We start from the raw sequence: 27987 nt of genomic DNA on the forward strand, positions 1-27987 counted from the left end.
ACTGCAATGTAAACCAAATAAGTTTTTACAATATGGTTTTATAATGCATGAGGAAAGTATGTTTATAAATGAGAGGAAATTCATTCTGCAAGTTTGTATGTTTCTCTTTTAGCTGCATGTCAGTGGATTGAAATGTAAATGTTCTCAGCAGATTGTGCTTTGAGACATAAGGGCTTGTTTAAGTTATATTTATATTTTTATCTCTCTCTCGATGTGTTTGCATGGATTACTCTCATTTGTACGGATTTGTGAATGAAGGTGGTTTTGCTGAAAGTCTTACATTTAACAGGAACTGACTGATGTCATCCATTTCGTTCCTGTCATTTATTACCATACACCACTCAGTCCAGTAATGCTTTGATGATGCTGGACTTACTGCAATAATTCATTCATTTCATCCGCAATAAAATCTGCTGGTAAGTTCATATTCTATAAACAATCTGTTTATAGTTCTAATTGCATATTTCTCTCTTTACCATTCGTTTTTTACCTGCATTCATCTGTATGATGGAGCACCGCCATGTCAATTGCCAGGAAAACCTGTGAAAGGACCGTTTTGGTGACTGTCCACCTGGGATGTGTATTGTGGTGTCTAATGACCACCACAGAACATTGTGTTAGTTCACTGTTGTTACTTTGTGTTGTTCTTTTCTCACACACATACACACACACACACACACACACACACATATATATATATATATATTTATATATATATATATATATGAGACAAGTGTGTGTGTGTTTGTATAATAGTAAAAGAAATTGTGTAATATGTTCATATGTCAGGATATTTAAATGTCACTAGAAGCACCTTTTACCCTCTTTCTGTCTCCATTCATCTGTATAACAGAGTAAGTGTGGCAGAAACTATATAGTTGTTTGTGGTGTCTTGTGTTTATCCTTTTAATTTCTGGATATTTCTCTTTTTCATAACTTGAGTGAGTGGCTGTAAAAAGTGTTTTCAGATTCACTGAAACTATCATGCAGATGATTGCATCTTTCCCGTTTTAACTGAAATAGGCTGTGATGGGGCATGGATTATCTCCTATAATCAAATGCATGTCTTTTAAAAAAGAATATAGTTCTTGCACCTAGGTATGTACTTCTTTGGCTTTTGTGTTTCTATGAGTATTGTGGTATGTTTTTTCCTGCTTGCCTGCTCCCGGTTGAGTCTCTACCAGAGTAGAATGAAGAAAATGTTTGATGTTCACTACACTGTAAAAAGTGGCTTGTCAGATCTACTCAAAAAATGACTTCATGTGGTAACAAGTAAATTAACTAGTTTTACTCAACCTAAATAAATACTTTGAATGAATGATTTTTTCAATCAAAGTAAATTTTTGAGTTGAATAAAACTAGCTCTATTGCTTGTTACTGCATGAAGTAATTTTTTTAAAGTAGATCTGACGAGCCACTTTTTACTGTGTATATAATCCCTGGTGGGCATGATCGGAACTGGGAGACTCTGGCGTGGGGACTGGTCTGTAATATATATATATATATATTTACTCTAAGGATTATATTTAGTTGGTTTTGGTGTTTCTATGAGGACTATGGAATGTTTGTGTGGTAATTCTGCCCTTCATGCACGTCATGGTGCTTGGTGACTGTCATTAAGATTGTCATTGAGGCTTACTTTTGCCATTTGCCAAATCCTTCAATTCTTACCAGACATGGTATTGCAGGCTGTGGTAGTGGGACTAGGTGAAAGCTGAATTTATGGAGAATATTTGGAAACATTCAAGGACTTGAGCCTGATTGAGAGTGACTGTTGCAGATGTGCATGAGTGACCTACACAGATGTGAGGCTGTTTCATTCAGATGTGAGGCCATTTCCACGCAGCTATATGCTGAAACAGTTTGTTCATGTTTAAACATTTGTTCATGGTAAATAATTCATAATTATTTGGTGAATCCGTAGGAATGTCCAAAGCAAACAAAAGCATAATTCTCAAGAGTAATGGGGATAGAATCCAAAACTTCAACAGGGTTTGATTTGAACAGGGCAGTAGAGTGTGTTGATCTCATTGGTTGATCCTCCAAATGCATAGGACACAACAACAACAACAATAAAAAAAAAAACACTAATTGAATGTAAAAAAAACAAAATGAATATATCCTTGCCCAATAATATTCAGTTTCATGCAGGGTACTTACTGTTCTAAAACCACGGAATCAACCAAAGTTTAGAGTGGCAGCATACACACACAGGCCAGCAGATCTCATGCACATATACTCCCTTTCGAGGTGGGGTATTCATTTTGTTTAAGTATTTGGAAATACAGAGAAAGTAAACAGACAAATAATTCAGTAAAATTTTGATAATGCAGTAAAATATGTCGAGTTCACTCGTACACACATATTTGTAAGTATTGATTTTACTCTTTGCTACTGAAAAGCGAGTGGTGGGCCTGTTGTCAGGAACGCACTGACAAAGGGGAATATCACTGCTTTTTCAAAAGTGATGTGTAATTCAATAATTAAGATGTAAACAAAGTCATTCAGAATGGTGAGATGTAAAATGCTTATCTACAGATTTTCTTTACAGTGGTGGTGATTTGAACTGGGGTTCACAATGTCTATGCCACTAATATAGCCATTTTATTGATTATTAAAAACCAGCAGTGAACCTACAAGTATCAATAATTACAAATACAAATCATTTAAAAATAATAGCCTAAAGATCTCAAAGAAAATGTTTGTGAGAAAAAAAATAATATTATTTTAATGTTAATAATGTTATTTTAATTAATAATTTGTGTTTAGATTATACACAGATACAATGATTATATATGGATAACACTGGTATCTGGTGATTGTTAGTTTTTTGAATATCATTTCAATTGTCATTATAAAACGTTAAAAATTATTAAAAGATAATCTTTGTCAGTGATTTATCTAGCTTATACAGAAACTTTTATTTTGACACTTCGCTGTTGTGGGCTAGTGTAGTTGAATCGCAAGACTGTTTTTCAATCTCTGTACTTAGGTGCTAAGACAGAGGCAGTTTAAATATTGATATGATCGTCAGTGGCCACTATTAAATAACTTTTGTCTAAGACCATAAAATCGAGCACGTTCGCTGGCCGTCAGCACAAGAGAGTACGCACTTACTTTGCGGATGCTGTACAGGATTTGGCCCAGGAGATTTAGGATTACTGATAGCCCGTAGGCCTGTTTATCGAGTTTCGTTAAATCGGGAGCCTGTAATTTAATCATGCTTCGCTGGGTGTCTAATTCCGACAGGCATCGTTTGGAAGTTTGTGAAATTGAAATAAACTTTATTGATGGACCAAGATAGCCGCAAATAGTCCAGGGCACGTTCATACAAAACACTAAGACATGGTAAGTTATGTTTCTCAAAATATTGAAAAGTGTAAGGATGCTGTGCTGCAAAAGTTTTTATTTACATTTTGATATGACAGTGCTGTTTGCCCTGTGTACAGTGAAATGTTGACGTCACAACAAACATTCGTTGGGATTTAAATCCGGGCTGATGTAGCCGTGCTGCTCAGAGCGCGCAGATCGCTTGAATTCTACACTCGAGGGAAAACATGAAATAACGTGTGCCTGGCTTTATAAAATGCAGCTGTGCACTTTGTAATTCAGCTGATTTTTGCTGGTTTTGTGAATTTGAGTCATGTGTTTGTCACGTGATACCGAGTCCATATCCTAGTTGAAGCAGTACAGCGGGACCAACTCTGAACTGGTCTGTACAGTGGAACTATACATATACACGCTCACCGAGCAGGTATAAGTCCTTGTATCTACACACATTGTCCATTATATCAGTTCCACTTACCATATAGGTGCACTTTGTAGTTCTACAATTACAGACTGTAGTCCATCTGTCTTTCTGCATACTTTGTTAGCCCCCTTTTTTACTCTGTTCTTTAAAGGTCAGGGCCCCCACAGTACCACCACAGAGCAGGTATTATTTGGTTGGTGGATCGTTCTCAGCACTGCAGTGACACTGATATGATGATTTCTTATGGGATGTGCTGTTCACAAATATGTCAAAGTAACATCTTGCTTATTTCCCCTCCCACCTCCAGGTTTCCCCCTCAGCCTGTGGGAACAACCAGCACAGGAACTGGCCTTATGTGAAGCTTTTACTCTGAGAAACAGTAAACTGTATAGACTGATTCTGTAAACTAAAATTCCAGAAAGCTTCGAATTTATCACCGTAAACGCAGGCAGGAATGTATGCAGCACTGGAGCATGGCCCTGTTCTGTGTAGTGACTCCAACATCCTCTGCTTGTCATGGAAGGGCCATGTGCCCAGAAGAGAGCAGGCGAAACCAGTGTGTAGGAGACGGTACTATGAAGAAGGCTGGCTGGCCACTGGAAATGGTAGAGGAGTGGTGGGGGTAACCTTCACGTCTAGCCACTGCAAGAAGGACCACACAACTCCACAGCGCATCAACTTCAATCTCAGAGGACACAACAGTGAGGTGAGTTATTATAAAACTGGCTTATGTCTTTAACTTTGCTTATTGCTATAATAACATAGTATTCTTAATGTATTAACATTTAAAAAAAAGTTGTTACATAAACGTGCAATGAATGACCACAAGAAGACCTTTATTGTCCTAACTCCTAAAGCAATGTACTACTTCATACTGAAGCTGTACTGTATCAATAGCTCAGCTGAAGTCTATGAATGTGTATCTTGTCTGTATTTGCTTCTACTTTATTACTGTAATGCTTATAAATGCTACCATACCATAAATTATGTATAACGGATCTTCAGCTTCAAAAATGTTCTCTTGGATTGTTTTTAATTGTTTAATATTGTATAGATTAGTATTTGAGTCAAATGTGTTACCACAGAGCAAATGTCACATTTTTCCACATTGTTCCATCCATCCATCCATCCATCATCCAAACCGCTCGGGTCGTGGTGGGGTGCTGGAGCCTATCCCAGCTGTCATTGGGCAGAAGGCAGGATACACCCTGGACAGGTCGCCAGTCCATCACAGGGCAGACAGACAGACATACACATTCACACACACACTCACACCTAGGGGGAATTTAGCATGTCCAATTGGCCTGACTGCATGTTTTTGGACTGTGGGAGGAAACCGGAGTACCCGGAGGAAACCCACACAGACACGGGGAGAACAGGCAAACTCCACACAGAAACGACCCTGGTCACCCAGCCAGGAATTGAACCCAGGCCCTTCTTGCTGGGAGGCGACAGCGCTACCCACTGTGCCACCGTGCCACCCCACATTGTTCCTTTAAAAAAAATACAAATGAGAATAAGCTTGAATCGTTCATGGTTCAGTATTCTAAAAAAATATTTGTTTTTTCATTTGTATTTTTTTGAGTGAGTTACCTTAACCTGAAGAGAACAGCAGTTCACTTATAGTGTTATACCTTTGTGGGCAGACAGTGAAAAGAAAAAGAATAAATATGGTTGAAAGTTAAAAAAAATAAGTGAAACGTGTTTTGTAGTTTTCACATGAAAAAAATGCCATCGGCTTGTCCTGGAAACCTATATAGTAGTGCACTAGGCTGTTAGCTTACTAGCTTACTAGCTAAGCTAGCACTTACTCAACAACCACCTTCACTCTACTGCTCTAGTTAGCACTAGGGGCTAGCGCTAGCTTAGCTAGCAGGCTTCGCACACCACAAGGTGGCTGCAGCTTCTCTGAGTGGTTGTTCTGTGACATCACTTCCACATGCCAGAGCCCATATAAAACAAATTAATGGTGTTTTAAGCTTTTAAGGCAGACTTTTGAATTAATCTTTGTGAAAGATGCTATTTGTGTATGATATTGCTAAATACAGAGAAATACATAAGCTTAAGTTGTTTTTTGCAAGATTTGTAAGCAGACAGTGTACTTTCATCTAATTATCGGCAGTCTATTAACCATGAGTGGCCATAGTCGACATCCACTCCAACAACTTGTTAACTCTGTTTTAAAAGCTTTTTAGAGCTTGTTATACTCCAACAGCAGGCGGAGACATCCTAGCTTACCGTAAGTGGCATTTTTTTCCCCCAGTTCAAACAGTTGAAGTTGTGTTAATGATCTGTGTTTGAAAAGTCAAAAGTTCCCAGTTGTCATGAATGCCGCTTCTTCAGTTGTATGCAAAGATTTGGGTGCCTCTAGTGACATGTTTTGTTGTGGAAAAATGTTCCTTCTCAGAGAAAACACTTCTTCGCATTTTAATTTAGATTTAGTGTTTTAACTATTTAACATATCGGGAAAAAATAAAATATAAAATCTGCCCCCTGCAAACACATTTGTATATTTTTGTTTTGTTTTTTCCTGATATGTTAAACTCAGCAAATAAATAGAATTGTATACATACATACATACATACATCATCTAAACCGCTTATCCTTCTGGGTCGCGGTGGGGTGCTGGAGCCTATCCCAGCTGTCATTGGGCGGAAGGCAGGATACAGGATAAATAGAATTGTGCTCTATAGTTTGCAGAAAAATTGTTTATTTAAATTTAGTAACTGGTAGAGGATGTATTAATTTTTTGTCACTTAAAAATAAGCAAAACTTGTAATTTGACCAGGGGATGTTCAAATTACTAAGTGACTAACTATTTGACAGAGTGAGTTGCAAGCCTGGGCCACGGGATGCTTCACATCTAAACATTGGACTGACAGGGCATTGTTTTAATCGCAGGTTGTTTTGGTGCGATGGAATGAGCCTTTTCAGAAGCTGGCCACCTGTGACGCAGATGGGGGTATTTTTGTATGGATTCAGTATGAAGGCCGCTGGTCTGTTGAGCTGGTCAATGACCGGGGAGCACAGGTAAGACTGAAGACAGACAGGTAAATTTTAGCAATACTGAAATGCTCAAACTCAGAGAATGATGATGGAGTGCACATTTAAGGATCTGTACTTTAACACCTAAATTAAGTGTATACATTCTTTATCATACTATCATTAACAAAAAGGGTTTTCTTCTGTAAAATGAATTGTTCATATTAAGATTCCCAGAGCCTAATATATAGGGTGCTAATAGGGACGTAGTAACCACTCTCTTGCTGCCACTCTAATACTGTAGCCTATGACACATTTTGAAGGACATTGTAAAGGACACTGTGTTATACACTGTCTAAATCATTTCAGCCTTTAAGGACCTTTTTTATAAGTGACCAGCATGTTCTAAATCTGTGCATAACAGCCATCAGTGTGCACTAGAAAATTAGTGTTTGTCAAACGTGTGTATGCACAGCTGTACACAATAAACTGTGCCAAGCACATTAACAATAAAAAATGCTACCTAATAGCTATACATAGTGAACAGCTCCCCTTTAAATGTCCCCAGGAGCCCATGAAGCATATGAAAATTTGAATTGAACTGTTACATGTAAAAACGTAGTTCTTACATTTAAGCGTACATAGAACATTCGCATGAAGCAAACATAGAACATTTTTAAGAATAATGAACATTTCAGTTGTAAGAATTACATTTGAATATGCAATACTTAATGATCACTTAATAATTATAATATATGCATATCTTTTGAGAATTCAGTCGCTGCATGTTAAAACTTAATTCATATAGCTACATTTGTTCATGCAATAAAAATGAAATGGGAATAGCCATAAATTCTTGTGTGCTAACTAATTTTACACATTGTAACATAATTCCCGCAAGTATATATTGAATTTTGAATGTTCATATTCAGTTTATTACATTTCAGATTGCATTTTCACAAAGCATTGTATTTATATTATTTTATTTTTATTATTATTGTTATTTCATTAGTATTATTTTTTTACATTAAATTTCTAATATCAAAAACTTGACTGGATTAAAAACTAAAATGCCTGACACACCGCCAGCTTAATTCACATGTTCCAAGCTTCGAGCAAAGCAAAGTAAAATTAAGGTGCATGTTCCACCTCTAAATCCCACCCACAAATTCCCCTTGTCTATGCTGTTTTAATGTCCAGAGTACAATCGATAACACAAGCAAAACAAGCTAGCAAGTGAAACACTATCATTAACTATTGTAACTGTTCTTCCTTTGCAAGATTGATGTTTATTTTTACTGCATGTAATGTGTTCTTTGCACAAGCAACGAACATCTACATGCTTAATTGGTGTTTTTTCAAGAGAACTTTCAGCTGTGCTGATTTACTTCTATTGGCTAACAACAGGCTTGTTGTCAAACGAACACTACTGATGAGTGCACCACCACCCCTAACTTTGAGCATGCTCATGTTTGTTCCCTCCACATTTGACACAAAAGTTTTCTTGGATGTCCCCAGACATTGTAGTTATGAGATAATGTCAGGCTACAAAAGACTAGTCTTCCATTGCTAAAATCAGTATCAGTAGCTGTCATAGTAGAAAAAGGTCAGAGATCCCTGTTTAAGGTAAGTCAAGCTTTCAGCTCTGAACTTCCCATACTATTTTTAGTGTAGGAAATATATTAGATTCATGCGTTCATTGGTTCGCTAAAAATCCTTGAATGCAAAGACATCTGTGATTTTTAAAAGGTTCTAAAAGGTTGCACCAGAAGCAAGTATTTAGTATACAGTTTGAGTAGGTACAACTAAAAAATGACTGCATAGTATATATGCAAGTACATGGAATCATTACTATTTTGGCTAAATTCATTCATGAGCATCCTCATTTAGTTGCTAAATGCATCTTATTTGTGCAGGTGAGTGACTTCACATGGTCACATGATGGCACACAGGCACTAATCTCCTACCGTGATGGGTTTGTGCTGGTGGGCTCAGTCAATGGTCAGCGCCACTGGTCATCTGAGATCAATCTGGAGAGCCAGATAACTTGTGGGATATGGACCCCTGATGACCAGCAGGTAGAGTGCATGGCTTGTGGAAACAATAAAAAAAAAAGTAAGGAAATGTAAACATTAAGTGAAATAAATCCAACCGCTGCTCTGTTTTTTTCACATTTTACTTTTATCAAGAGAGTAGCTGAAAGAACATGAGACGTGCAGGAAGCCATCATAATTGCAGTGAATTATGCCATACCCAGTTCTTCATAGAATTTACAAAATTCTGCCTTTGAATGTGTCTCAAGCACATTTAACAGCAATCAGAATCCCTCATTCTCCACAATTTGAAATTACACCACTAGTAGCAACCCCATGAGTGTAAACTGAAAGGGTAAGTTAGGTATTTAAAGTTACATGATTTTTCTCATAATTGTTTGTACACGTATCCTGCTAATTTAAAGCTGCCTTATTTACTTATTATGTTTTTTTTGGTAATAATGAAAGATGACGCATTACTGAGGAGAAAAAAATGCAAAAATATGGTGTCCATGCGCTGTTGCCAGTCATCCTATAAAACCTGAAATTATCATTTAAAAGTCAAAGGCAGTAAGTCAGATTTCGGGGAAGTTTATTAGACCATGTCATACATCCTTATGTATTAATGTTACACATACAGGCTTAAATAGAAGGTCTGGCTTGATGTTTAGGTCTCAAATGCAAAAACAATATTATACAGATGAAGATATGATGACAATAGTAGATAATTCACTTACCTCCACACAAGAACTTGACAAAGTTCTGAATAAGTTCTCTTTGAATACTCTTTAAATGTGCTTGCAGTCATCAAATTCAATGGCTCGGGAAAAAGGTCCCAAGTACAACTGATATTATGGTATGCTAAAAATATTCTTCAACATGTCGCACATTTCCACTAGAGAGGTCTCCAAGTCCCCAAAACGTAAATAGTGTTGCTTTAACAAAAAACCTCCAGTCAGTAATTGAGTATTTTTTATCATAGTTGACTAAATGCACAATAAATCACTTTAACCATTATAGGATGCTCTCTCAATCTATCTAATATACAGTTAAACACAGTGACAACTTTTCCCCCTTTCTCTATGTTTACAGGTGTTATTTGGTACAGCTGATGGACAAGTGATAGTGATGGACTGCCATGGGCGGATGATGGCACACTTAGTGCTGCATGAGGCAGAGGGCATCATGAGCATGGCCTGGAGCTACCCCAGCTTTCTAATGGAGGACTGTAGTGAGAGTGACACAGATTCAGATGACTACGCACCCTTACAAGGTATACAGTGTAAACTTTCCTTCAATTAGTTGATATTCATGAAGCGAAAAAAAGTCAACTAATAAACTAATAAAATAAACTAAACTAATGTAAGGCAATTCAAACCTAGAATATGCACAAGATACACCACAAGAAAAAAACTCAAATGTGATGGTCTACAGTCAGCATTTCAATTCGGAGGTCTATGAATGTAACCTACAAGCAGAGTTAAACAGCCTTCCACCACAGTGTAAAATCGAAAGAAACTGATCATCTATCCATCTACATCTGTGGATCAGCAAAGTTTTTTCCTGTTTAACCTGCTGGTTGAGAGCTGCTGAGAGATGTTAGAGTAAATTCTGCCTGAGTAAATTTGTTAAAACAAATAGTTTCCACCTCCATAGACATGAACAGCAACCACAAAGGCAGTTAGCCCTTGGCTGCTTTAAATCTTGCTGCTTTTTGCCCTGTCTGTGTTGATTTTCTGTAGCACTGTATTCTGGTTTGAACACTTGGCTCTACAGTAACATCTCCTACCCCGTTCTTGCAGTTTGAAACTGAACCATTTGGAATTTATGTAGTCTAAATTTGACCAAAGAAATGGCTACACTGTAAAAACTCAAATATCCAATAGAGTGCTCAATTGCTAAAAAATATGTTCTAGGTGCCTCAGAAACTTCCTATATAATGCTGTTACTGAAAGAACCCGTGATAGTCAACAAACTATCTCGCTGCATTCAATCAAGCACCATGCTTCAGCTCTAGGTTCCTAGAGGAACCGTTTTGTTTTAAGTATGCTTTCAAGCACTTCTGGGCGTTCCCAGAAGGCCTAAAAAGGGTTATTTTAAGAACCTTAAACTTTTCAAGTCCTCTTGTATTCTAGCAGGTTTCTTGTGTAACCAAAAAGCTCAGTAAGCACCTACATCCATGAAAAGTATGACTGAACTGGTATTCTCATACATGCATATAGAATTTATTTATTGTCTTATCATTATATCTGTATCAGTCATCAGGACTCTTCATGACCTGATGACTGATACTGGCATTTCTTAAGAAAACAAATTGCTGCTTTTTGAACAATATAGTACACAGTTACTCACTCATGTTTTAGTCCGAAATAGAAACTAAAACTAAACATATAAATACAAGATGACAAAAACATAGTAGAGGCCCCAAAGCTCAAAATGACAGGTTCTTGAAGAGCCTCACAGCTTAGGCATCTGAAGAGGTTATAGACATGACATCTTTTACAGTCAGAAATGTTCTCCTGCTTATGGAGATTTTGTTGTGTGAAAATGGTAATATATCACTTTAAGAATAAATGTAGATAGACAAGAGTACTTACTGTGTTCGAATGTTAACATTTGTAACAATTTTGGATATAATGCATTTTTGGAATAATGGATTCATATGGATGGTATTAATAATAGTAATTAATCATAGTATTAATAGTATAGTATGGTATTGTCTATTTAAGTTTCTTCCCCTCTTTACCCATCCAGTATGCTTTCTTTTAAGTACTTCATTAGGAGCCACCTGGGATGCTTTTCCATTAGGATTGAAGAACCTGTACAAATGCTTAGACTGCACTGGCTGATGTTTGTTTGTTTGTTTGTTTGTTTATTTATTTATTTATTTTTTTTGGTTTGTGTTGTTTTGTTTTTTAACATTTTAGAGAAAATACATTTAGACATAGCTATAATCATTATTATTTATGTTTCTTATACAAACAAAATTCAGCCATTTAAGCAAAAGCCTTTACATCAAAACCTCTCAAAGTTTATGGAAAACGTGCATTCAGACAGGTGTGTCCAAATATTTGACTGGTACTGTTTGTAAAGAGAATGCAAAGAATAATAAAATCGAAATGTCCTGTAATAAGGAAGATGTGTCTGTGAACACCAAAACACCCAAAGCAGTCTCACCACTCCTTACATGGTATTTTTTAGCAGCGCAGTATTGCGTGACTTTATTGTTTTTAGGGCATATTCAGTCATGCATTGTGAAACATCAACAGGTTTTCAGCCACAAATTTGCTGTATGGCAAGTGCCACCACTAGAAATGTCTGTGGGGATGATTTTTTACTTTTTTATACCTAGTTTTTTCTCAATTTGTCTTTCTGTTTAAGGGTTTTGAGTGTTGTGTTCTTTTATCTGTTCAGCTGCAGGATGTAGTCTGAGGCCTCTGCTGACTGTGACCTTCACCTCAGGAGACATCAGTCTGATGAGCAACTATGATGACCTCACTCCAACTCGCATAAACACTGGGCTTAAAGGTGTGTGGGTGTTTATCTGAGTGTGCAGAAAAAGGGGGCAAAGTTTTGGATGAGCAGATGTTTACGAACTGTTGGACATTCACTGTTTGCGACTAATGCAATACACTATCTCCATAATTTTGTCTGCTCATTCAGAGTTCCTTCTGAAATCAAGGGTATTAACAGGGAGTTGTTTCCCTTTTACTACAGTAGCAGCCTCATATGGGAAGGCTTTACACTAGATGCTGCAACATTTGTGACGATTTGATTACATTCAGCCCAAAAATATCACACCATCAAATGCAGTTCCACTGCTCCACTGTCCATTGCTTCGGGGCTGATGCTTGGCATTGGAAATGGTGACCTTAGGCTCATGTGCAGCTGCTCCAGATCATCCCATACTATTGACAGTGGTTTTGTAAGAGGTTATACAAGCTGTGTGTGTGCAATTGAACACCCATGTCACAAAGGGTACACCTTAAAGTAGCTGTTTCATGTGTTTGTTTAAGATGTTGTGGTACAGTGGTCTTCTCAGGGGAATCTGTTTGCAGTTGCTGGACTGGAGAGACATGTGGTGACCACTGACTCTACAGTTTCCCCAGCAATCAAAAAAGCAGTTGTTAAGTTTTACAACCTTCATGGAGAACACATTTTCCTACTTGAAACACCTGCACAGGTATGCAGACACTCTTTTATAGATACATAAATACAAATTTAATCTTGTAGTTCACTTCATTTTCTTTGTGTGTGTGTGTGTGTGTGTGTGTGTGTGTGTGTGTGTGTGTGTGTGTGTGTGTGTTCTTTCTTGTCCAGAAGCCAATCAGTACGCTGTGCTGGGGCCATAAAGATTCTCGTTTATTTCTGGCTTGTGGGCCAGCACTGTATGTGGTCCGGGTGGGCCATCGAGTTGCCAGTCTGCAGTTGTTATGCCAACAGATCATTGCCAGCACATTGCGTGAAGAGAAAGTTGTGGCCAAACTCACCATTCCCTCTCGCCTCAGCACATATGTGTCATCTGCCTTTGCTCCCACCATTAAGGTAGTTTTTTTCTGTTTGTTTTACTGGTTAATTTTACTTTAAGAAAATTAATATACTGCAGTTACTTGCCTTGTTTTGTCAGAAGACATTTTGATTTGGCTTATAAAAAAAGGATGCACAAGCCTTTACAACCAGAAAAACACCTCAAAACAGTAATACATTACTCAAATTCAATTGGCTGCATAGAATTTTATTGAAGTTTAGTGAGTTATATTTAGTATTTATAAAAAAACTGCTTTATCATATTTATAGATATTAGGATTTATTTCAGGTAGCCACATCTTTTACTTGGTGGAGGGCAGTTTAATAAAGTATTTCATTATCATGATAAATGACATCATAATGTGCTTTTCTGAACATATCACAATATGCTTTTCTGTACGTCAGTACTTAAAGAGGACTGATCATCTGCATGTTTCGTTACAAAGAGAGCAGAATTACTAGGTATGTACGGAAAAAAACAAAACATTTAAATAGGTCTAAACAAAGTGTCAAAATCCACTGAACAAAGTATCAAAACTTAACAGATCTTTTGAATGGAAATTTAAATTAGAAAATGGTTATTAAAACTCTGCTGCACTGATCAGCAACTGATTAACAGTTTGGGCAAGAACAGATCAATATCGAAACAATGAAACATGGTTCTCATCAGCGTCTGTGTGGTTTTAATGAAATTCTTTAATGGAAATCACATAATATAATGGTAAGTAAAGGTTACTGGCTGTTTCTTCTCTTCAAATGACAAACACTAAAGGGACTATAATCAGTAGAGATCTACTAGAGTGTCTAAAGAATTAATGTATTTATGCATGTTTTCTTTAATGTACATGAAGCACATAGTAATGTTTTGTTTGAACCAGCTCCGCCAGCCAGATAATGATCAGTGAGCTTTCAAACAGGAAGAGACACATGAATGAAAACAAGCGTTGCATGCTGCTATGCAACAAGCTAGTGGAAAAAGGACAGTACATTGTACATTGGCTCCTCCATCCCAGTGCCACGTGTGGACCTTATCTTCTTGGATATTGTTAAATATTTTTTAACCAGAATGACTGCCAATTATTGGAAAGAAAAAAAAAAAACACATTTTTTCGGATTTCTTTTGTCCTTCTATAGCCCCCCATCCCTGATGTAAGCAACATGCGAGACTTTGTGAGTTACCCCACTTCAGGGAATGAGCGTCTTTACTGCACTATGAAGCATACAGAGGATGACCTGGAGGTTGGCGGGCCCTGTTATACCTTGTACTTGGAGTATTTGGGTGGGCTTGTGCCTATTCTAAAAGGTCGCAGGATCAGCAAGCTTCGGCCTGAGTTTGTCATAATGGACCCCAAGACAGATGGGAAAGCAGGTGAGGTTTGGTTGATGTTGGGGAATAGAGTGAACAAAGTAATGTTATACAGTACTGTGCCAAACTTAGAGACCACCCCTCATTTATTTAATTTCCAGTTAAAACTTTTACTGAACAGCAAGGCTGCTGTTCAGTAAAAGTATCTCCACAACGCTGAAGTTGTTCTTCGCCAGCTGCTTATTTGAATTTTCCATCCCACCTTAAATGGTGCAGTAGTTTCATCCCTGTGCCTGTACAGGTGCCAGTAACTGCTGCAGTATTTAAGGTGGAATGTGAAATGTAGCTGACTAATAAGAATCCAGCTTCAGCCTTGTCAAAAACAGTGATCATTTCTCACCTGACCTTTATTTTTTAGTTATATAGAACTACAACATATTGATATTTTCAAGACGTTCCAAAGTTTAGTATTTCAGTTTAGTATTTCAGTTTAGTATTTCCATGCCTTGCCAACTCATTGCAACTTATTGCATTGTGCAAGGGTAGTAAGGATTGATGTTAAGAAATAGAAGGTCTAGGTGACTGAATTCTCATGAAAATATAATACTTTGCAAGATGTTGAAGTGCCACATGTTGTTTCAGCACAGTATCTAAAACTAAGTGCAATCTGATCTTTTGACTGGTGTTTTGGTGTTACATGCAAACAGAATGCATTTTGGGAATGTGCAGTAAAACGTTATGGGCTTAACACACATAGTTATTACTATGCCATGATTTTACTTGCCAAGATATTTTTGCACTGTAGTTACATTTGCTTCACTGTTTTTAGTTAATTCCTTTTCTCACATTATAGATACTTATCTGTCTACCCCTGTGTCTAGATGAGCTGTATGGGAACACCCTCATCTCTACTGTGGTTGACAGCTGTAACTGCTCAGACTCCAGTGACATCGAACTCGGCGATGATTGGGTGGGCAAGAGATCACCAAAGATGTCCAGAGGAAGCAAGTCACCCAAACTTCCCAGGTAGCCACACAGTTTTTAAAACATTTTGTGAGAATTTGTTAAAAAAAAAAAAAAGTTATAAATGGAATTTCAACATTCGATATGTTTTGTATGCCTTGTCTTATATGATGATCAGAAGGATATTTTTCATGTTCTTTTGCATTTCATACTTGCATGTAGTTTTGAAATAAATTAGGCAGTAGTTGGTGTCAGCTTTAGTAAGGAATAACTGTATTTTGTGGTTAGATTACAAATAATCTGATTAGATTACAAATAATCTAAAAAAAAAAATATATATATATATATATATATATATATATATGTAGTGGTCATATATATAAAACTATGAAAATTTGACATAGGCGTTTCCTATGACCATCTGCCAGTCTCTGACGTTGACTGGGAGAAAGTTTTTCCAACTCTGTTATACAGAATTCTTTCAGATGCGTTTGATGGTTTTCTTGTATGCACAGCCCATTTCAAAACACCTCACAGCATCTCATTAGAGTTAAGATCAGGGCTTTGACTTGGCCATTCCAGAACTCTCCATTTCTTTCTTTTGAGCCATTCCTTGGTGGATAAACTAGAATGTTTTGGGTCATTGTCATTGCATGGTCCACCTCTGCTTCAGCTTTAATTTTTGGACAGATGGTCTTGCATTTTCCTTAGTCATCCTCTGACACAGTTGAGGATTCAGAGTGGATTCTGTGATGGAGAGGTTGCCAGGAACTGCTGCAGCAAAGCAGCCCCAAACCATGACATTTCCACCTCCATGCCTCACAGTTGGTATGCGGTTCTTGTGCTCAAATGCTGTGTTTGGCCTGCGCCTTCTATTACTGTGCCCAAATAATTCAACCTTGGATTCATCTGTCCAAAGTGCACTGTTCCACAAGTCCTGGAACTCTGTGGCAAACTTCAGTATTGCAATGATGTTTTGTTTTGATAGCAAGGGTTTCCTCTTTGCACACCTCACATGAAAATCAGAGACTTCTTTATGCATGACCTGGCCATGTTGGCGGTTGTTTTAAATGTTTTCCACTTGTAAATTATTTTCTGGACAATGAAATGGCTGATTTCTAATTTTTTTCAGATCTTTTTAAATCCCTTCCCAAACTCGTATGCATCTACAACCTCCTTTCTGAAAGCCTCAGAGAGCTCTTTGGATCTCAGCATCCAAAATTCTCTCTAACAATATTCTAATAATTTGCAGCTGATGTGGTGCACCCGACGATAATTTTAGGCATAAGTAGTAATAAATATGGGTGTGTACTTACTTTTTTCTCACAGAAAAAAATTGCATTTCTATTAATTACATTTTACGAATAATTTTTTAAAGATATTTCTTCAGTTTTATTTGTAAAATTACCTGCATCACTCAATATTGTTAAAATGAAGATCAAATGTGCTTATGTTTAAATATATAAAAAAAGACAAAAGTTTTCAATGGGTGTCCTAATTTTTTCATGGTATGTTGTATATGACATCTGTGTTGACAATCTTTAAAATGTTCTAAAAAAAAAATTGATCATTACATATGAAATTAAGCATGTATAAAGACCCCTCACTGTAAATAAGGCCCAAACTGCATTACTCCTTGTTAGGCCAATCTGACACAAACTGCATCTGTATTCATTCTAGTATTAGTGTTGTTCTCAGCAAATTAGTTCTTACTACCCAGATAAATAGCTTTTTAAACATAATTTTCTCAGGTACCTAAAACCTTTGCAGGCTGTCCTCATCAGATGTTGCCATGGATCTTAAGATTGTCGTTTTCAGAGGTTGAACCATGGAGACTGATAGAATATTTTAAGGGAAAGACATCAGCAAGTAATGGTGGCAAAAGTGGTAGAAAGTGTACACTTAATGACTGATGCGTAAGGAATTCAGCAGAAAAACTGTTTCTCAGGTGACTGTCAATGCAGGACATGATCAGGCTGTGTCAGCAAGAACAGCCCATCCAACTACATATAGCGGGATATTATAATAGGTTTGCAGAGCATAAACCCCTCATTGCAACTACAAATGCATATTTGAAAGTTCAGTGATGCAAAACTGAGATGTAGAAAAAACATTATATGGTAAGACAAGTCATCATTCACCATATTCTCCATAGTTGTAAAGGTTTTCCTGAAGTTATGCTATTTCACATAGAAGGAACCTTGTCAAAAATGATACATTTTCAAATATTTCCTAAAAACTTGCTGAACTTCACATACAGACATAGAAGTCTTCAGAGGTGTTTTGTGATATAATTTAGTCATGTCATGGTTTTCTTATTGCATTATAACAATACATTTTACATTGTACATTCAGGCTCAAACATTAAGCACTCTATCAAAGACGTGGCGATGTTGAGTAAATGCCCTGATCGTCACTAATAACACCAACATTATCTAACAATATTGTCTGAGAGACAATACAAAGGTAAAATGTACATCATGTTTCTAGAAGAATTTAACCTGTAGCAGAAATGTTTAAAATGCATCTTCCCGAAAGAAAATTATTAATGTTGATGCACAGCAATTGGTGTTACGATAGAGATGTACGTAAAACTTAATTGTACTAAGTGTAGCAGTGAAAGTATTTTTTAAAAATATAAATAAAATTTTGTAAGTTGTATAAATTATAACTATTATTTTGTTAGTTGTGTAAATTATAACTTTTTTATTTGTGCATGTTTTTTTTACAAACTCACATTGAACTCTTTTCTTCATTTGCTATTTTCTCTGTAGAGACTTAGTGTGTCCCTTTACCCACAGGGTGAATATAGATACCCGTAAGTCCCCTAAGCTCTCCCGTGCTACGCAAGAAATATCTAGATCACCGCGGTTACCTATTCGGAAATCCTCCATTGGATCACCAAGTCTGTCCCGGAAAGAGTTTCCTTTGGAAGACACAGCACAGGTACTGTATTATAAGAGGGATGAACCGGATAAAATTTAAATATATAATATTTAAATGCTACAAATTGGAATGATGGATAGTTGTTGAAATTCACTGTGTTAGTTTGACATTAGAACGTTACTGATATTTAATGAGTATGACGATGCTGTAATTAAATCGTATTTCTGATTAGCAGAAATGCTTGAGGCTCCTAGTCTGTCACTATTACAATGCATTTAAAAATATTGATATTGGCAGATGGACTGCAAAATGTGAGTCAAAAAAACTTGATTCCTTGCTCCTCTCTGTTTATTTTCTAGCACAATTACCTTGCTCAAGTTACATCCAACATATGGGGAACAAAGTTCAAAATAGTGGGACTTGCATCTTTCTTGCCAACAAACCTTGGTGCTGGTAAAAAAAATGTATCACTAGTTAATTTTGATCAAATCCTTCCTTAGAAATATGAAAATGTCTAAGGTGAGATAATTCATGTACGTATTAGGGTACAGAATATCTGTTACATTTTTGCATAAATTAGTCACTGAAGAAAATCATGGTTCTGGAAATTGAATTAGATTTAATAATTTATAGTAAAATAGATTGTCAACCACCTAACTGTGATGGAAGGAATTACAGTTACACTACTAAATTCACATTTTTAATTGTGCATTTTTTGCGTGGGGAGTGCATTCTTTGAATTATTAATAATCATATTAATTAATATGCATTATTTCCATTATTTGCAGAGTTCCACAGGTTAACACCTAAATATGTTAAATGAAGAATAAACATTTTCCTTATGAAGATAAGAATAAATAACATTTCTGCTTTAAAGTAATGACCATTGGACAAACACAATTAAAATCCAAACCCTGCTGATGAATTGAAAATATTAACAAAGAACAAATTATAGATGTAAATAGGTTCAAAGTAGTATAATCCTTTCAAGTACAAAAAAAATGCTTAGAGTAATGGGGTTTTTAAGAAAACATATAGGTTGCATTCAGGATCTTGTTCAGGTCTAGGATTTAGTAGTTTATGCTATTTTAAATTTGTCTTTATGTTAGTGTGTGTTTTAACTATTTTCTTTTAATCACAATTGTCTCTCAATGATATTTCAGTGCATTTTGTTTTGGTTTCTTTCTCCCTAGTGACATATAAGACCAGTCTGCTGCACCTACAACCTAGACAGATGACAATCTATTTGCCTGAGGTAAGGAAGGTTTCCATAGAATGCAGCTTGCCTGTGTTTAGCTCTCATGTCTTCAGTGAGGATGAAGATGACCTGACTGTCACTGGAACTCCAGGCATTATTGATGCCAACCCACCATGCACTGTTAACATACCCATCGCACCTATCCATAGCCCTGCCCAAGCCATGTCTCCTACCCAGAGCATTGGTTTAGTCCAGTCCTTGCTTGCCAATCAGAATGTGCAGTTGGAAGTTTTGTCAAGTCCTACAATGGTGTCACCTAATTGTGTGCCAGACCAAGGCGGGAATACTATGCTGATAACACAGCATGCTGTACCAACCAGTTCTGATCAGGTGTTATTTGGAGGAACAGAAGCTGGATGTGTTTTGATCACTCAGGATCTGTCGTCAGAACAGTCAGAACATCAGCAGCAGCAACAAAAGCAGCACCATCAACAATCAGTACAACTCCAGCATTTTCAGCAACAGCACTTTCAACAGATTAATCATGTTCAACAACAATATCAGCTTCAACTACAGCAGCAACAACAGATCCAGCATCAGATGCTGCAACGTCAACTAATACAGCAACACCATGTTCAAGCACAAATCCAACAGATACAGCAAAAACAAATGCAACAGCTTCATCAAATGCAACAGCAACATCTACAAGTACAAGCACAAGTCCAGCAACAGCACCAACAACATCAAATGCAGATCCCTGTCCCTTCCTTCCCTTCAGGTCCTACACCTTGTTCAGACATTCAAAATGCACAAAGTAACTTGCACACTGGAGACTGTGGAACTGATCATGGGAATCTCAAGAAAAAACCCATTTGTCCTACTCCTCAAATGGCAGAAGGAGATGCAGTAGTTTTCAGTGCCTCTCTGGACATTAACAAGATTACTTCGACTCCCCCCTATGCTGGTATAGTTGCTACTGCAGTAGCTGCAACTACAGCGACATCTTCAACTGCTTCCTCTCTCATTTCCTTTTCTGGGGAAGCAGGTAGTCTTAGTGCAACACCACCCCCAGAAGATGCTTGTCTCAAGAAAGGTAATAATAACTTACACCCCTCAGATACACAGACAGTACTGCACCCAGCCCCTCTCGGCTATGAGCGTATCACCACATTTGACAGCAGTGGGAATGTGGAAGAAGTTTGCTGCCCTCGCACGCGACTTGTGTGTAATCAGAACCTTTATACAGTCCACTACTCAGGAAGCTCTGCTACGCTCAGGGCTTCTTCCTCAGGTGAGAAAAAGGGGCAGCTGCCCTACGCCTCCACCACACTGAAAAACTGTGGTTCTCCTAGATACTCCATACCCCCTGGGGACCCCCCCCCTTACCCAGAAACAGTCAGTCAGACCTGTACAGTACAGAGCCCTAGACAAAGATTTGATAGCACTGTGATATGTGCCAAAAACATGCTTGATCTTCAGAAGACACTTCCTTCTAAGACAAAAGCAAGCACTCTGTCTGTTTCCTACCAACAAAGGGGACCAATGGTATTTTATACATGCAGTGAGTGCAGTAGTAGTACGAGTGGAGCATGTGTTGGATCTATGAGCAGTGCTGATAATGGTATTTCTGGTGGTACAGTCATTAGGCAGGATTTTCCACTAGCTGTAAGTGGTGTACTCCATAGCACAGTGATGGTGCCTTCTACTAGCACCTTGCTAATGCCTTTACAATCCCCTTATAATTTTGTAAGTTCAGATTGTAAAGATAGTTTGACAGGTGGCAGTGGGATCAGGGATAGAGCTGATATAGTCAACTCCGCTATTACAGAAAATGTGCTTTTAAATCAGTCTCTACAGCAACTAGCTCTTACAACAGAAGAGACTGACCTAACTATGGAACAGCCATCACCATATCAGTTGGATTCCTCAGGCACTGAAGAAATCTGGGTTCCTCAGGACCAAACAGACAATTTTACCACAACTGTTCATCCAGGGTCTCTCAACCCCCTCTCACTCATGCTTAGTCCAACCCAGCATATAGGCTTTTCTTGTCTTCCTTTTACGCTATCACCAAATTCCTCAACACCCCCTAGTGACACAAATTTCCATGAAACAGGGTCATACCAGATGACTTTTAGCTTTTCCCCAACTATAAGCCCTGGTGGTTCCCAACCTCAGCCAATTTATGCCTCACCTAAGGAATTGGGTGCACCACCACCCTTTTCTCAGCATGATCAGTCCCTGATCTTGCCGCCTGGGTATCTTCCTAATTTAACTAGCCTTACCTGTTGTCCTCTCTCACCAAGGGTTAGTTCTTGCTCTAGTCTACCTATGAACCCTGTGTTGTATTCATGGGGCTCACACAACCCTTGCTCACATGTGCCTAGCCCCTCAGGCACTGCTCCCGTGCTTCCAGAAAAGGCCTTCCATAGGTTGGAAAAGGCTTTTCTCACTCCTGCCTCTCAAACACCACCTCTGCTCTTACCCTCCACAGATATGCAGGGTTTAGAAAAGGGCACTTCTGAGGCTGAAGAAGGCTTCCATATGGGGCTGTCCCCTGGAAAGAGCCCAGTTTCCCCATGTACAGATATGTTTGGAAAGAAGAACCAAAAGAGGTCAGACAGTGGTCGAACAGATGAAGCCAATGTCCTTGCCATCACAGAAAGCTGCAACAAATCCAAAAAAGAGGGCAGGGCACTTGGTGATTTCAACTCTTTCATCTCCAGCCCGAGACTGGGTGGCCGAGATAAGAAGAAAACCAAGGGACAGAAGGAGCAACAAAAAGCAAAAAAGCTTAGTAAGGTCACAACTGGCGAGTTCCAGGACAGTTCTGACACTGAGCCTGAGCTCATCATCAGCGGAGATGAGCTTATGAACCACAACCAGAGTAGCAAGAAAGGCTGGAAGTCCAAAAGGAACCTTCGGTCAAGTGGCTGTGAACTGGATGATATTAAATCTCGTAAGGTCTGCGAGAAAGAGGACCGTGGCCTGGGCAACCAGGGTTTTGTTTATATCATGGCCAACAAACAGCCTCTTTGGAACGAAGCCACACAAGTGTATCAGCTGGATTTTGGGGGAAGGGTCACCCAGGAGTCAGCAAAAAACTTTCAGATTGAGCTTGAAGGAAGACAGGTAAGCAAGAGCACAATACATTTTTAGATTTACATATTATATTTATTTAACTATTTTACCAAGCTGCTAAAGCTGTTATGTTGGTGAATAGGATTGCTTCAAAGACATAACAAAGATTAAAGATTATCTTGCAATTAATCACAGTGTCATTAGTTAGGATGAAAGTCAATGAAGATAAGGTCCCTATGGTGGTCTCTTTCCATTGATGGATAGAGTAGAGAGTGGCTGATAAATTGGGCAGCAATATATGGGCTACAGTTAGTGATTGTTAACCTACAAAGTGACTTATATGGCAGGTGAACCTGATAAAGTTGCCACGGAATATAGGTACAAAGCACACTGTTTGGCCAAAAATATTGTGATACCCCAACATGACTTGTGCTTGTTGAACATCCAAATGGGTATTAATATGAAGTTGCCCCTGCCACCCTGTTGCTACTATAACAGTATTCACTCTTCTGAAAGGTTTCCGCTAGTTTTTAAAACTTTTTTTAAACATGTAAAAACAGTTTTGTAATCAATAGTTGCCGGTTTTAACTTAGAGATCTTTTTTGTGATATTATGTGCACATATGCCCTCCTTCAAGTTTAGAATAATTATGATATGGCCTTAAGCTGGCTGTCTGCGACAAGTCACTGGCGCTGTGCCACCAAATGTTCCATGCTCTTTTGTCCCGTCTGTTACATTATGTGCTTATGTGTCTTTAGGTTGCCAGCTGTTCAACACCAAGATCAATATACATTCATAATTCCTTTTCTTATTCTTCTGTCTGTAATCAAAGTATCAAACCTTTTTTTGGTGGCTGTGATGCATTTAGAAAGTAGCCCTTTTAAATTCCACCGACAACTGTACTTTCAGGATTCAGTTTGGCAGGAAAACCGCAATTCTTGCAGCCCTGACCCAGTGAGTGAACCACATGCAGAAAACGGCAGTTTTTTATGGTTTCAATAGCATTATTGCATGCTTACTGTTTTTCACCTGCTAAATGCAATTTCACTTTAGCAGCTGTTTTCAGACTCTTCTGTGTGCTAGGATTGAGAGGGCATTACTATCCCCCCTCCTTAAGTTCTTGAGCCAATACCTCCTCACAGTTGAAGACTATGCTTAAAATTAAACTTTAAATCTAGCCGACCTGACCGACTGTAATGTATTTTCTGTCCTAAAAACTTGTGTTCATAGCATTACACATCCAAACGTTTATTCATTTCCTTTTCCATTTATTATGCCTCTGCATATGTGAACACATAAAATATGTGAAATGAGGGTGAAGAAATGGGTTTTTTCCAGTTGTATCTTCCAACTATATTTAAAGCATTTAATTTACAAGCTCTTGCGCAGCCAGCCTATATTATGATAAATGGAATACGAAATTACAAATTCAAGAGCTTTTTTGAAGTTCTTAGTAGAAAGAAAACTGAGCATTTCCTTTAAGATTTCCCTCCACTGCAACTAAGGGAATCAGATGGTGAAGCATGTTTTATCATGCCAGAGAACGCAGTTCTACAGGACTGTGTACTTTACACCACTACAGCCATCGCTTGGTGCAGCTGCTTGGCTATGAAAACCCAACCCATGAAGATCTTGTCCACCAGGTCTTGTGCTGATGGTACTTTGGAATTCCCCACTGAGTGTTTGAACAAATTACAGAAGATTATTATGTGCTACACCACTTGGCAGTTCCATGCTGTGAGTTTGTAGGGCCTACTGTTTCTAGGGCTGTTTACTTACAGTTGACTGGGGCAGGGCAGAAATTAAACAAACCGTGGTGGAAAAGTGGCGTCCTGTTACAGTGCCATTTTAAAAGTCACAGAGTTATTCAGTTTGACCCTTTCTACTGGCAGTGTTTGTCTAAATAATGGTTGCATGCGTCTTTCAACTAGGGGTGGGACTGAAATGGCCAACCTACTAATTAAAAGGTGTCCAGATACTTTTGGCCACACAGTGTAGGTGTACCTAATAAACTCAGTGGTTGCAAAACAATATATTTTGCCCATAAATCAAAGCTACTTCTCCCACTCCTCCTCTTTTCCATAATAAGAGAGTATCCTACATTACCCTTCCATCATTCTCAAAAAGCATCACAGCATGTCAGTCGTTATACAGTAATCTGTCACTATTAAACTACAAACCTCAAACCCAAAAAAGTTGAGACAGTATGAGATTAGTAAATTCTGTTTGGCCTGAACTGAATTAAAAACAGGCCAAAAACATATTTGATGTGTTTTGATGTTTTACCTTGTGGCATTCCAAATTTGATTTCCAGCACGTTCCAAAAAAAGATGGCACTGGAGCATGTTTACCAGTTTGTCAAATCACCTTCCCTTAGTAATTGTTTGGGACTGAAGACACCAGTTGATCCAGTTTTGAAAGTGGAATATTTTGCCATTCTTCTGTTATACAAGTCTTTGGCTACACAACCATGTGGGGCCTTCATTTTTGTATTTTGCACTCAATAATGGCTTGGTGTTGTCATGTTGCATTGAGCCTGGAAGTTCTTGAAAAAGATTTTGTCTAGACATCATAGTTACTCCACACTGTGTAATGTTTCAGCATTAATGATGCCTTTACAAGTTACCCATGTCACGGGCACTATTACACCCCTATACTAGGACAGGCCCTGGCTTTTGAACTATGTGTAACAATCTGGATGGTACTTTTCTTCACAACATACATTATTTCCATAAACATGTGAAATGTTGACTCATCAGAGCACAATACACGTTTCCATGTGCATCAGTCCATTTCAGATGAGCTCAAGCCCAGAGAAGTCAGTGGCGTTACTGTATGTTGATATATGGCTTCTGCTGTGCATAACACATTCTGAACTGTGGATGTACCGATGTTGTGTATTGATAACGGTTTGTCAAAGTATTCCTGAGTGCAGGTGGTGATATAAATCACAGCAATATGCCAATTTTTAATCAGGGTCGTCTGAGGGGTTGAAGGTCACGAGCATTCAGCTGTGGTTTTTGGCCTTGCTTTTCACTCACAGAGATTTTGAAAATATTATGCACTGTAGAGGGCGAAATACCTCAAATCCTTTCAATCGCTCATTGTTCTTAAATTGTTCTTAAATAATTATATTTTTTTGTGGTGAGTCACAAACAGTCTTTGCTGATAAGAGACTGGGCCTTTCCGGGATGCCACCTTATATCCAAGTATGATTGTTATGAGTTCCTGTTTAAGATATTTTCTGAAAATAACAGTGTTCCTAGTCCTAATTTATCCCTGTCCCAACCTTTTTTGGAATGTGTTTCAGACATCAGTTCCAAAACGAGTATATATTTGCAAAAAAGAAAAAAAAAATACATTGGTAAAGTAAAACTCTCATTACCTTGTTTTTTTTTATTGTTTTCATTTAAATGCAGTTCAAAGTGGATCCACATATCATCGCCTTTTGTTTTTATTTGCATGTCACATACTGTTCCAACTTTTTTATATTAAGGTTTGTATAATAACCATCATAAAAATTTTAGTAAATGCAGGTTAATTTCATAAACTCCTGTGTTGCTTTGTTAAGTCTGACTGGTTATCTGTAATCTTTTGACAGGCTTAAAACCAGATATAAATTAGATCTGCTTAATACTGTCTGGATGTGTTGAATAATTATTAAAGCAAAACTAGTATGCAGTATTAACCAATATTGGTTTCTCAAAACATAGGTAATGCAGTTTGGCAGAACTGATGGGAATGCATACATCCTGGACTTTCAGCACCCATTTTCAGCAGTGCAAGCATTTGCTGTAGCTCTGGCCAACGTCACACAGCGCCTCAAGTGATAAGCAGGACTGCACTTTCACTTATGAGTTCTCTGGTTTCAATGTAAATCAGAAATACAGTACTATTCTTTTTATGCAATCCCTCATTATATTATTTGACAAGAGGCTGCTGATATGGAGGTCTAAACCATCAATAAAGAACAAAGCATACAGAGGCTAGCTTGCATTCTAACAGGCAGCTGACAGTGATGTCTTCCATACTACAGACTGTTTCTTATATTTCTGTTTCTGATATGTCATCTGTATTTTCAGTTAAAATAAAAAGCACTTCCCAATATGTCTGGAAAGTGTGTGCCATGTTTTGCAAATGAAGACATACCACTGGGCACTGATATCAATTACTGTAAAAAACACTTGAAGTCTTTTGCAAACACTTTTTCATAAAATATCTGTTATGTATTGCAGTAAAAATAACAAAATGACCAGTGTAAAAAGTCATGAGACATTTGTTTAGGGTTATTAAAATTACATCTAGTTTGATATTATTATTATTATTATTATTATTGTCTCTTGATAGAATTTCTCTCCAACAGTATATTCTTTGAAATTATACAGTTTTTTTATTTATGCATTTGTTTTATACTAATAAACCAACAATTTTCCTTTTGGGCAATAAATGTGTGTTCTATGTTTAGTGATTGGTAATTTTGCAACCATAGTTTTTCACTGTTGGTTAGATGTATGTAATGTTTACTCCTTACCGTGTTTTGAAGTGCTTTTTTTTAAATTCCCTTTCGTTGCCTTATTCTGTTTCTCTGGTAAGAAGTTACTGTCTACGCTGAAACCCCTGTGATTTTCTACAGAGATGATAAAAACTTAAACGCAAGAAAGAAAGTCTTTGTTCAAACAAGTAAGGATTGCATTCATGAAATGTATTTTTTTATATTTAGAATACAATGTATATTTGTGATGTTGCTCTTTTTTGTGTCAGTTTTTTTTTTTTATTAATTGTTTTAAACAAACATTATACAGAGTAGCATGTGCACCATTAGCAATGGTTATCAAGTACAAATTGTGTAGAATTGGAATTCACCATACTTACGTTCCGTACACTGACTAGCTATTTCCTTGCTGGTAAGATTTAATTGCATGCACACTGTTGTATGCAAGTTTGAAAACACGATCAAATTACATGTTTTGTTGATTTTCTAAGTAAAAATAAGTTAACATTTATTCTCTACAGTACAACTTTTACAAAAACCATACTTTGTGTTTTTTTCCCCCAATATGTTAAATTCAGCAAATAACCAGTTATTATACTTTGAAACAGAAGTGTAGAAGTATGTTCAGTGTAGAGGATGTGTTTGTGCTTATTTTCACTTAGAAAAACATGTAACTTTTGCATAGGACTATAATATTTGAGTCAGTTAAATCCATTGTAGTATTTATTTAGCATGGTATTTTTAATTTTATTAGCTAAATTTGACGTG

The 27987-nt window shown here is 37.5% G+C and overlaps 1 protein-coding gene across 1 annotated transcript; it reads left to right on the plus strand.

Annotated features, from left to right (window-relative positions):
• Positions 1-2929: 2929 nt before the first annotated feature.
• Positions 2930-27547, plus strand: LOC118812238 (tubby-related protein 4-like). The gene is made up of 14 exons (XM_036577063.1): positions 2930-3348; positions 4059-4457; positions 6653-6781; positions 8650-8811; positions 9859-10039; positions 12181-12294; positions 12783-12949; positions 13087-13311; positions 14428-14662; positions 15481-15625; positions 18364-18508; positions 18808-18901; positions 19642-22778; positions 26441-27547. Exons 2-14 carry the CDS (start codon positions 4206-4208, stop codon positions 26555-26557), a joined length of 5103 nt encoding a protein of 1700 aa, XP_036432956.1. The 5' UTR covers positions 2930-3348; positions 4059-4205; the 3' UTR covers positions 26558-27547.
• The last annotated feature ends 440 nt before the right edge of the window (positions 27548-27987 follow it).

Source organism: Colossoma macropomum, unplaced genomic scaffold, assembly GCF_904425465.1.
Source record: "Colossoma macropomum unplaced genomic scaffold, Colossoma_macropomum, whole genome shotgun sequence".
NCBI lineage: Eukaryota > Metazoa > Chordata > Actinopteri > Characiformes > Serrasalmidae > Colossoma > Colossoma macropomum.